General features: G+C 35.6%; 1 protein-coding gene across 2 annotated transcripts in view; it reads right to left on the bottom strand.

The window, feature by feature from the left end:
* HFM1 (helicase for meiosis 1) overlaps window positions 1–12,356 on the bottom strand; it is a 93,953-nt gene that overhangs the window by 51,391 nt on the left and 30,206 nt on the right. For both annotated transcript variants that reach the window (XM_090271724.1, XM_090271723.1), the window contains exons 13-18: window positions 4,975–5,018; window positions 4,769–4,870; window positions 4,236–4,381; window positions 3,243–3,337; window positions 1,692–1,825; window positions 870–917 (exon numbers count right to left, since the gene is read on the bottom strand). In XM_090271724.1, the coding sequence (XP_090127850.1) occupies window positions 870–917; window positions 1,692–1,825; window positions 3,243–3,337; window positions 4,236–4,381; window positions 4,769–4,870; window positions 4,975–5,018 (569 nt within the window). The remainder of the gene's footprint in view (window positions 1–869; window positions 918–1,691; window positions 1,826–3,242; window positions 3,338–4,235; window positions 4,382–4,768; window positions 4,871–4,974; window positions 5,019–12,356) is intronic.

Raw genomic sequence — 12,356 nt, forward strand, 5'->3', positions numbered from 1 at the left:
TGTCTGATTTCTTGTGTGTATTTAATCAAGATATATGCTTTAAAAACTCAACTACAAAATTGGCCAATAAATAAAGGATAATACAACAATTTTATAGATGTTTCTCAACAGCAGTGTTATGAATATATGCTATTGCTTATCACCATCTTTCGACAATATATTTATTCTTTAAGCAACACAATTTTACTGTTTCATCTTTATTTCTGCATTTTAATTTGCCATATGTATATATCCAAGTAGCGAATAAATTAGAATTGGCTAAATATTTTTAGTATATCTAACATTTTTTTCTTTTACTGGAAGAGAGTCACAATACAAAAGAGGTAGCCATTTTTAATCCTAATAAATGCTCAACAAGCTTTTGATATTTTAAAAGATAGTTATGAAATAGTGAGTGACTAACTGAAAAATAAAGTTGGTGTTTGATAGGAACATATCATTGGTACAAATTAGGATAAGAAGCCCATAACAAAGCTAGGCTTTTATCTCAAAAAAAAAAAAAAAAATTAAACTAGTAAAGAAAAATAAAGAGTTGTGTCTCTATTCAACATTTTCAAAGACCATAGTCATTTTTAAAATAAAAACAAATAAACCAGGTTAACATATACAAAGGAAGATATTCTGAAAAAACTAATAAATAGATTGATTCAGGAAAAAGTATATGTGCCAAGCTTAATTTTAGTGTGAAAAAGAAATAATTCAAGTATTTTTTTTCTTCAAACAACAGGTTACTTTTAAAAAGTAATTCACAAGAAAAAAAAGAAAAAAACAGCAAAAATAATTTACAAAAGAGTATTCTCACTTTCACAATAACTGACTTTTTCATTAAAATGTATAAATATAACTTTTAAAGTAGAACTATATCTAACCTTGTAATTTTGCTTCAATTCCATCTTTGTTCAAACCAGGTGCAAAACCTGTGTAAGTTATAAAAATTCATGAAAAGGAAAATAGAATGAACTGAATTAATCTTTATAGGCTCAGTTTATACCCTAGTTAGTCCAACTAAATATTAAATAAAAAAGAGCTTATGAGTTAAAACAAGGCTTAAACATCCATAGAAAATAACCACTGTGGTTAAATTCTTCCAATACCAAATGGCTTATCCTTTCCTTATTTCATTGTATAACAGCTACCAGGAATAATCTATGAACTATTTTTCTTTAGAGATCTGAATGTTTTGAACCTGTGTGTCTGTTAGAATGGTTTGGCAACAAGTCAAGTTTTAATTTGATACATGGCAATCTCAATTACTTTTACTATAACCTGTACCACATGAAAGAACCCTCTAGAAGCAACATAACCAGACATGTGTTAGCTTTAGAAGCAAAATGAAAATTCTGGCAGCAATAGCAGTACTATTTACTGTAAACACCAGTTCAACTAAAATTCAAGACATTTTTTTTAATTTTAAATTATTTTAAATAATTTTAGGCATTTTTATTATTTTTATTTAAGTAAATTTCTTCCTAAAATGTCTATTATTAGTAGTGCTTATTTCAAAGACTAGAAGTGAAATAATAAAGGTTTCTCACATTTGTCTATTCTTGCCTCTAAATGTATTTATGATTGTTATTACTTTTGTTTCTGTTACCTATCAGTTTCTATAATCTATTTTGTGACCTATTAGAATAAAGATAGTTTCAACTGGCTTGAAAAAATTATAACTTTTCCAAGTAAATGTAACAAACCATAATGAGATGGATTTTTCAAGGCTCTGATATACAGCAAAGTTGATCGCATCCATTCCAAAGCAATATTTACATCTGTGATGGTGTGCAATACTATCTCTGCATTTAAATGCTCAATAAGATGTCTGTGTAAACTGATAGGAAAAAAATCTTTGTATTAGTAACAGGTATTTCAATGCCATAGCTCTTACTGTTTTAAACTTCAATAATATTTTAAATAATTCAATGATATAATTGAGTAATATACTCATTACTTTAATAATTCATTAAGATAAATTAATTTTCAAAACTATAGCATAAAACCGTTTTGTCAGTACAACTTCTAAAAATATTACAGATTTCTCTCTATTTCATGGCTCTAGAAGACATTACTGCTTTAAAAAGAAGTGGGAAATGACAACAAATAACAAGTGTTGACGAGGATGTGAAGAAAAAGGAACCCTTGTGCACTGTTGGTGAAATTGTAAATTAGTGCAGCCACTATGGAAAAGAGTGTGGAGATTCCTCACTACCATATGGCCCACCAATTTCAGTTCTGGGTATTTACCTGAAGAAAAAAACCACTATTTTGAAAAGGTATGCACCCCTGTGTTTATAATAGCCACTATATGGAAGTAACCTAGGTGTCCATCAATAGATAGAATGGATAAAGAAAATGTGGTGCATATATACAATGGAATAGTACTCAGCCATGAATGAAACATTGCCATTTGCGACAACATAAATGAACCTAGAGAGTATTATGTTAAGTGAAATAAGTTGGACAGAGAAGAACAAATATTATATTATTTCACTTATATGTGAAATCTAAAAAACAAAACAAACACAATGAAACAAAAACAAACTCACAGATACAGAGAACAAACTGATGGCTGCCAGAGGGGAAAGGGGTGGAGGGTTGGGCAGAAAGGGAAGAGGGATTAAGAAGTACAAACTTCCAGTAACAAAATAAGTCACAGGGATATAATGTACAGCATAGGGAATACAGCCAATAATAATATGGTAATAACTATGTATGGTGACAGATGGTTATTAGACTTATTGTGGTGATCACTGGTAAGATACATAAATGCTAAAATCACTGTTGTAACCTGAAACTAATATAATATGGTACATTGTATGGTAACTGTAATTAAAAATAAATAAAATCTCTTAACAATGGTAGGGAGTGAATTATATCCTATTTCCTCCAAGAGTATTATAATCAAATACTTTAAGGTCTCAGCTTGCCTATCTCTCTATTATTAAACAAATTTTCAAGATGCAAAGAGATGTGAAAATTATATTCCTCTTCTTATGACTAATTTGGACTTTTATAACAAGGACACATGATACTGCATGCTAAGAAACATTGCTGAATAAAAATAGAGTTGTTTTTTAACTATGTAATTTCTTAAAAGGATACAAACTTTCTAGTTAAGATTATTGAAATGTTTTAAGCAAATGGCCTTAGAAAAGCCCCTAACCAAATTTCCTTTTAATATATTAAAAAATATATATATATATATAGGCTACATTAACAATATCTTTTTGGAACATTTTCTGTATTACCTGCTTTCTACAGTGTCACTACAAGCTAACATCTGAATATACTTCTCTTTTGTACTTAACCGAGTCATAATAACTGCAGTAGCTGTAGTGTCAAACTGGGGGAAAAAGCACATACACATACACAGAGAGAGAGAAATTTAGTAAACATGAGCTTATGTTGATACCAGTCCTACTCAATACTCAAGACTTTGATTTTATATTAAACAGTCCCCTGTCTTAAATAACAGGTCAAAAAGGCCTTAAAAATTGCTTCTGAATTTGAATGTTAACTGAAAATTTCATTTAAAAATCTTCCAAGAGTATAGATGTAAAAATACCACTTTGGTTTCAATGTAACATAATTTTTCCAGTGGTGAAATCAAAACAGCCTTAGGTAGCTGTATAAAAGTTATATTATATTTGGTATAGTTTACATATAATCTAATTTATCCTACAAAAATTATAGATTTGTTCAAAACAATATTTTGACATCCTTTGAAAAGATATTTGCTAAGTGTTTCCTTAGTACCTACACAAATGACTACTTTATTCAAGTATTTGTCAGAGTAGAGCTGTTTTGTAATGTGTATGAGCTGAATTTTAATTGTCACAATACCCGGGACCACTACTGGCATTTTGTGCTAGGATCCAGGGATGCTACATGTTCTGCAATGCATGACAGTCCTACACAATGAAAAACTGTCCCATACAAAAATGCCAAAAGCATCTCCATTCAGAGAAACCTTTAAGAGCATACATATTCATAAACCCAAATATTCACCACCAACCAATGACAGATGGACTGACTGGAGGGCGTATGCCTTTTATGGTGAGACTTGTTTTGTTTCTATTCCTTCATTAAAGTAGATTTTCTCAGTTACATTTATTTTTAAACCTAATCCAAACATGAAAGCTTATTCTTTTGTTTAACAACAACAACAAAAATACACAAAAATTTTTTTGGTTTTTACTTTGTCTTTAAAATAAGTTACAAAAAGTAAGACTGTGACTTACTTGAGGTCGACCAGCTCTACCAATCATTTGTAGAACATCTGTTTCACTGTACTCCTCAAACACTCCTCCAACGTAATGCATTGTAGATTTTATAATTACTAGGTGAGCAGGTAAATTTACTCCCATAGCTAAAGTACTGGTAGTAACTGCATCAGATTAAGAAATATTATTTTCAAGTAATATAATTTTAATGCTTCAGATAGATGTTTTCTTATAAAAGATAAATTTTTATAAATGTAATAGACTCATATATAGGGAATTTATTTAAAAATTAAGGAAACATTACAATGTAAAATAATGCATCTTTTTAAAATTATTAAATTCTTACTTTTCAAATTGCACTATGCAATAACGTGATAAAGAACTAAAACTGGCAACAATTTTACTATAGCATGTATATGCATGAACAGTTACATAATTTTGGACTTGAGAAAAAAGCTTAAAGAAGTCAATACTTGAGCTTTTTCTTTTATCCTCTTAAAAATATTTTTCCAAAATATCTTATAATACCCACAAAAACATATTTTACTTACAAAGAGCTGGTAGATCTCCAACAGTAAAAGCACCTTCAACTACTTTTCTATCTGACAGCTCCATACCAGCATGATGATAAGCAACACCGTGTATTAAAATATCTATAATAGAAATATATCATCTGTTATGTACTGTTAATGTTTCATCAGCAATTGACTTTTTAACTATAGCTGAAATACTATTCAACAGTTATGTCTAAACCTACCTCTCAGTTTTGAATCTCTTATGGAATATGTATACTTCTGTAACCTATTTAAAAATACCATAAAATTACTGTTATTCCCATGAATATAAAAAGCTCTTAAACAGTTTATTATTTTGAAGCTTACAGATATAAAAATATTTTCACAATATCATTATTTTGAAACCATCTTTAAAAAGTAGAGAAAATCTAACTTTCATACTCAGAAGTCCCTAATTTCACAACTTAGCAAAAAATTAAATAACCTCATTTAAAAATGCGCAAAGGACCTGAATAGAAATTTTTCCAAAAAAGACATTCAAATGGCCAACAGTACATGAAAAAGTGCTAAGCATCACTAATCATGAGGGAAATGCAAACCAAAACCACAATTAGATTGTACCTCATATCTGTTAGAACAGCTATTGTCAAAAAGATGAGATAATAACTGCTGGCGAAGATATGGAGAAAAGGGAGCCGTATGTATTGTTAGTGGGAATATAAACTGGTACAATCACTATAGAATACAGCATGGAGGTTCCTCCAAAACTTACGAATAGACCCAGCAATCCCACTTCTGGGTTATATCAAAAGAATACAAAATCAGTATCTCAAGGAGGTATCTGTGCTCCCATGTTCATTGCAGCATTATTTCACAATAGTGATGTATTAGAAACAACCCTAAGTGTCCACTGAAAGATGAATAAAGAATATGTGATATATATATATATATATATACACCACATGGAATATTATTCATTCTTAGAAAAGAAGGAAATTCTGCCTTTTGCAACAACATGGATGAACCTGGTGAGCATAATGCTAAGTGAAATTGGTCAGAAAGAGAAAGACAAATACTTTATGGTATTATTTATATTTTGAATCTTCAACAAAAAAAGAAAGAAAAAGAAAGTTGTTTACTCATGTAAACAGAGTAGAAAAGTGGTTGCCAGGGGCTCGGGGAGTGGAGTAAAATATGAGGGGCTGGCAAAAGGGTACAAACTTTCAAAAAAAAAGTCCCTAATGTATCAGCTATAACACTGAAAGCTCACTTTTAAATCAGGAATTTGAAACACTAATATTCCACAGGAAAAAAAACATTATAAATGGTAATTATGTTCGTGGGTCAAAATATAAGCCTACTCCTATAATCTGCCTGAAAAATATTTGTAGGGAATAACAATTTTTAAACCTCTACTATATAACTAATAAGTAAATCAGAAGATATGGAAATAAGAAATAGTTGTTCATTGTATTCCAAGATATGGCACTTAAAACTAAAAGAGAAAAGGAAGAGATTTTCTTGACGATTTGAAAAGGAATTCTGCGTACTTTTGAAGATTTTGTAGGTTGGGAGGGTTGGTTCTTAATTTGTGTTTTTCTATTCCCTTGCTGCAGATATGATACTAGCAGGCATTATTTTTAATACAACATTCACAACTTTTTAAAGGATTCATAATGTAATAAAAAGAGGAGAAGGGAAAGGACATGTTAGTATTAACTAAAAACTCTGTATGACACACTGTTACACTGTTAGGTGTCTTAGATATGTTGTTTTATCTAATTCTCACATTAATATGGTGAGATAGATAGTTGATTCCCAAGTATCCAACCCTGATTAAGCAACTGAAGCTGAGAGCAGTTAAGTGATATGCCCAATGGTACACAGCTAGTAAAAGTGGCAGCACTGCCATTCAAATCTGGGTCTTTAACTTCATGCTGTTTCTAATACCAGCATTTTATTCCTGAAAAAAAAAAACAGGAATAAAAAAATGGGGATAAAGAAAGAAAGAAGGACAAAGAGTGAAGAAGATGGGAATTGAAGGAAAGAGAAACTTCCCTTAAATAAATAGGTAAGAGTGAGAAATGAGAAAAGAAATTATGATACATGTTTCTGAGTAAAAAAAAGTGATTATCTGAAACAAAATGAGCTCATTTGTCTGCAGCAGAAAACAGGGTAAAGGGAAAGGATGAAATGGATATTAGTTTTAAGGGTACTTATTTTTATATGTTACCTACAATCAGTTCCTTACATAAATAGGTTTAGCTAAAAACTGCTAATTAATTATTAAATATTTACCTTGGGAGGCCATATAGTTATCTCTGTGAATGATGTCACTATTACACAAGATTTCTATAAATTTTTTAAAAATTGACTTAAAAGTTAGTGTATGAGCAAGAAAATGTCACATTATTTGATAGCCACATCTGTTTCTGACTAAACATCACACAGCCCAACTTGATCAACTAGTTTACTCACCCAACAAATACAAGGCTCCAACTCATAGCTACTTATAGCCTCTTTATACCTATACTTTTATAAAAATTCCAGTTTTAACTTTACTCGATTACTAGTTTTACAATGAACTGGTAAACTTGTTTTTGAACCCCCATCTTTGTTAAAAAACACTTAGAAAGTTAATAATCAAGAATGTTATAAAACCAAGTGCAGCTGGTATAAAAACTATCAATCATGACTTCATTACCAAAATGGTTTTTACCAGCAAAATGACCTAACTGATGCATACACTCTTCCAGTATGTTTGATCTGTGGCCATAAATAGCCAATGAGCATTCTGACTAAAACTAAAGGCTCAGGAGACATTCTCACTATGAGAAAACGACCAATTAGCTTCCTGAAGTTAACCACCAATTTTAACATATAGAAATACTTTAATATTTAAATGCACAACAGAAAAATTTAATAAAAAGCTAAGGAGACTAGAGCCCCAAATGTAGGGCATGTTAGATTCAGAAACCTTTGTAACAAAATGTGGGGCTTGACAGACAAAAAGAAGTCTTGTGGGAGCTGTTAGAACAGGACTGGTTGGAGGTAAGATGGCGGAGGAGTGAGGAGAGGTTGCGGTTTTAGGCTCCGGAGACCCGTCTGCAGTTTGGTCTAATTGCAGACAGAACATCTCAGTGAGCAGCTGAACATTGGCGGGAGTTGAGCCAAGGCACTGCTGGATTAGAGAAAATCCATCTGGGAACAACCTGTTTAGTGAGGATAGCGAAGAAAAAGGGGACGAAACGGGATTCCTGACTGGGGCGGCTGCCCGAGCTGTGGCGGGAAGCACAAAGGATTTTTGGCGACCACAGGCTGCCCCGGAGAGGAGTCAGGTGGAGAGCGGATCTCTGCCCGCTGGCAGAGACAGGACTCGACCAAGTGGCATTGGCGCTGAAGGACAGGAGACAGCGTGCTGCCGGGCAAGTGAGAACATAATTCTCCTTTATATTTTTCTCTAGTGGACGGTGGAGACGGGAGGAAAGTTTGGGGGTGGTAGGCCGTTCTGGAGGAGCCCAGGCGCAGAGGCCCGCTCATCCACTCCTCAACCCTACCATTGGGTCGCGGGGGCGCACATAGGGAAGTGCTCTCATTCACTGGCCCAGGTGCGCGGGGCGTGAGTCCAGGCGTCCCTCGGACACTCCCCAACGGACATAAGATCAGTGCCCCAATGGGCACAGGGAGGGCCCACTGAACACGCAGAGGACTGTGCACAGACACCCCTAGACAGCTCCCGTGGGCGCAGGGCCCCAGGCCGGAAAGCAGACCACTAGCGCAGGTTCTGTTTGTGCCCGCCCAGACGGGTGAGGGAAGGTGGGCAGCTGCAGCACGGGAACAGCGGGAGGCGGCGACCCACGGACGCTCGATTCCATTGAGCACAAGTGTCCCTGGCCCTGCCCTAAGAGGCGAGAGACCAACTCCCGGAGCTCGGCTCAGCGGGACTGAGGGCACAGGGCGGCGCGCGAGCGCAAAAGCACCTCAGCCAGGGGTCAGTGGGCGCCAATCCCGGGGAAAGCTCTCGGGCCGCCCGCGCGGGCAGGGACACCTCGGCACGAACGCGGAACCGCCACGGCCCAGCGAAGGCAGGAGCCAATCCCGGGGAAAGCGCTCGGGCCGCCCGTGCGGGCAGGGACGCCTCGGCGCGAACGGGGAACCGCCGCGGCCCAGCGAAAGCAGGAGCGAATCCCGGGGAAAGCGCTCGGGCCGCCCGCGCGGGCAGGGACGTCTCGGCGCGAACTGGGAACCGCCGCGGCCCGGCAGCAGTGGGCTCCAACCGCAGGGCAAACTCTCGGGCGCCCGAGAGCGCAGGGGCTTGCGCGCAAGGGCACCTCAACTGGCTCCAGCAAGCAGCAAGGGAGCGCGCAGTGCCGGCAACCGCGGGCGCGCACCATAGCGGCAACTGGGGGCGCACACCAGTCCTGCAAAAAACAAGAACCTCTGACCTGCCACACTAGACCAGCTGCGGACCCAGAAAAAGAAGGCAACACACCAAGGCTAAAACGGAGTAAAAACATCGATTTTTTTTTTTTCCAAATTTTTTCTCCCAAATTTTTTCTCCCTTGTTCTTTCTTTCTTCTTAATTATTTCTTTTCTTTCCTTCTTTCTTTATTCTTTTCCTGGGGCTTTTTTGGGGGGTTTTTGGGGGGTATATATATATATATATATTTTTTTTTTTAATTTTTTTTTCTCTCTTTTTTCTGTCTTTCTTTCTTCTTTATTCTTTCTGTTCTATCTTTCTTTGTTCCTTTCTTTCTTCCCTTTTGGGGTTTTTTTTAGGGGGGGTTTTGTGGTAAATTTTTTATTTTCTTCTCTTTCTCTCTTCTTTTCTTTCTTCTATTTTCTTGGGGATTTTTTGGGGGGGGTGTTTTTCCTTCACCTCTTCCAATAATAACAAACTTTATCTCTAACGTGTTGCACATAACCTCTCCTTCTCATCCTTTCTCTTTAATCGTGGTTTATTCGTTTGTGTGTCTAGCTTAGCCCCCCTATCACTCTAAATAATATAATATAATTACTATATAAACCCAAATACAATACAATCCCACTTTCTTACTATACTATGTATTTTTCTATCCTTTTCTTCTATTTTTATTAACATACAATGTAAATATTACTAACTGGCTTGCACAGTATCAACTATTATTAATCTATCAACCCCTCTATCAAAAATTATATTTTTCCTCCCCCAAAACAACTCTTATCTATTCTTCTTATAGTATAAAAGCTCAAATCTCTTTACATTTATATTAATACGGGCTAGTTGGCTAACGATAGCAGGATAGAGTGGGGGATACTTTCTGAGGGTGTGGGTCTCCTGCCTGGGCTGTGTGTTTATGTCTTTAACAGCATATCCACAAAAGAACTCAAGACAAAGCAGATAGAGTGACTCTCAACCAAGTAGCCAGAAGGAAGATCCTATCAAAGAACATCTGAAATATAACCGAACAGCATAAACAAACGACATAAAGGGTAACTCAAGACCATCAGGCTCAGGATATCAAAGAGACTGCACCACTGAAACTCCCAGACCTTCGATAAAGAATATTACACCACAAAGGAGGGAAGTCAAAGCAGACTACCCCCCAAAAAATAAATAAATAAATAAATAAATAAAAACAAACAAAAAGAATCCAACATGGTAAGACGCAAAAATAACCCCTCAATGAAAAGAAAAGAGGAATCCTCAGAAAGAGAGATAGACGAAAAAGACATAGCCCAAATGTCAGACATGGAATTCAAAACAATGGTGGTAAAGAAGCTCAATATACTCGACATCCTTAAAATCAACTATGACAACCTTCAAGGAAGTTACCAGCAGCTCCAAGAAAATTACAGGGAACTGGCAGAGAACTACACCAGCATAAAAAAAGACATAGAAATTGTTAACAGGAACCAGGAAGAACTTAAGAATACAATCTCTGAACTGAAAAACACAGTAGAATCAGTCAAAAGCAGACTTAACGAAGCAGAGGATCGGATTAGTGAGTTAGAAGATAATGTAGAGAAAAACTCCCAGACAATACAGCAAAATGAAAAACGATTGAAAAAATATGAACACGATGTAAGGGAATTACAGGATAGCATTAGGAAAAATAATTTAAGGATCATCGGAATACGAGAGGGAGAAGAAAAGGAACATGGAATTGAAAATCTGATAGGAGAAATAGTGACAGAAAATTTTCCGAACCTGATGAGAGGAAAAGCTATGCAAGTCCAAGAAGCACTGAGAGTTCCAATCAAGAGGAACCCCCAAAAACCCACTCCAACGCACATCATAGTTAAAATGGCAACATTCCAAGACAAAGAGAGAATCCTAAAAGCAGCAAGAGAAAAGCAGCAAATAACATACAAGGGAGCTCCGATAAGGCTATCAACTGATTTCTCAACAGAAACATTACAAGTCAGAAGGGAATGGTCAAAAATATTTCAAGCAATGAAAAACAAAGGCCTACAACCAAGAATACTCTACCCAGCAAGGCTCTCATTCAAAATAGAAGGTGAAATAAGGAGTTTCTCAGACAAAGGAAGACTGAAAGAATACATCTCCACCAAACCAGCATTGCAAGAGATGCTAAAGGGACTGTTCTAAGAAAAAAAGAAGAAAAAAACAAGAGAGGAGAGGAACAGAGGTACAAAGGGAAATGAATAAATACACGTCAATAATAACCTTAAATGTAAATGGATTAAATGCTCCAATTAAAAGACATAGGGTAACGGAATGGATAAGAAAACAGGACCCACATATTTGCTGTCTACAAGAAACACACCTCAAAACAAAAGATTTACACAGACTGAAAGTAAAGGGGTATAAAAAAATATTCCAAGCAAACGGACCGGAAAAAAAAGCCGGGGTAGCAGTTCTCATATCAGACAAAATGGATTTCAAAGCAAGGACAATAAAAAGAGACAAAGAAGGACACTTCATAATACTTAAAGGAACAATCCATCAAGAAGATATGACTTTGATAAACATATATGCACCCAACATAGGAGCACCCAAATACATAAAGCAAATACTAGAAGACCACAAAAAGGATATCAACAACAACACACTCATAGTAGGGGACTTCAACACTCCATTATCAACAATAGACAGATCATCAAAGCAAAGAAACACCGAGGATATACAGGCATTGAACAACACACTAAACCACATGGATCTAACTGATATATATAGAACTTTTCACCCCAAAGAAGCAAAATATACATTCTTTTCAAGTGCACATGGGACATTTTCAAAGATAGACCATATGATAGGTCACAAAACAAGCCTCAACAAATTCAAGAAAATTGAAATCATATCAAGCATCTTTTCAGATCACAATGCCCTGAAACTAGAAATCAACCTCAGAGAACAAAATCAAAGACACCCAAACTCATGGAGATTGAATAACATGCTATTAAATAATGAATGGGTTAACAATGACATCAAAGAAGAAATCAAGAAATTTCTAGAAACTAATGATAATGAGCACACAACAACAACCCAAAACCTGTGGGACACAGCAAAAGCAGTCCTGAGAGGGAAGTTTATAGCAATACAGGCATATCTGAAAAGGCTAGAAGAATCTCAAATAAAAAACCTAACCACAATGCTACAAGAACTAGAACAACAACAACA

Source organism: Furipterus horrens, unplaced genomic scaffold (genome assembly GCF_987537825.1).
Source record: "Furipterus horrens unplaced genomic scaffold, mFurHor1.1.pri manual_scaffold_3, whole genome shotgun sequence".
NCBI classification, from domain to species: Eukaryota; Metazoa; Chordata; class Mammalia; order Chiroptera; family Furipteridae; genus Furipterus; species Furipterus horrens.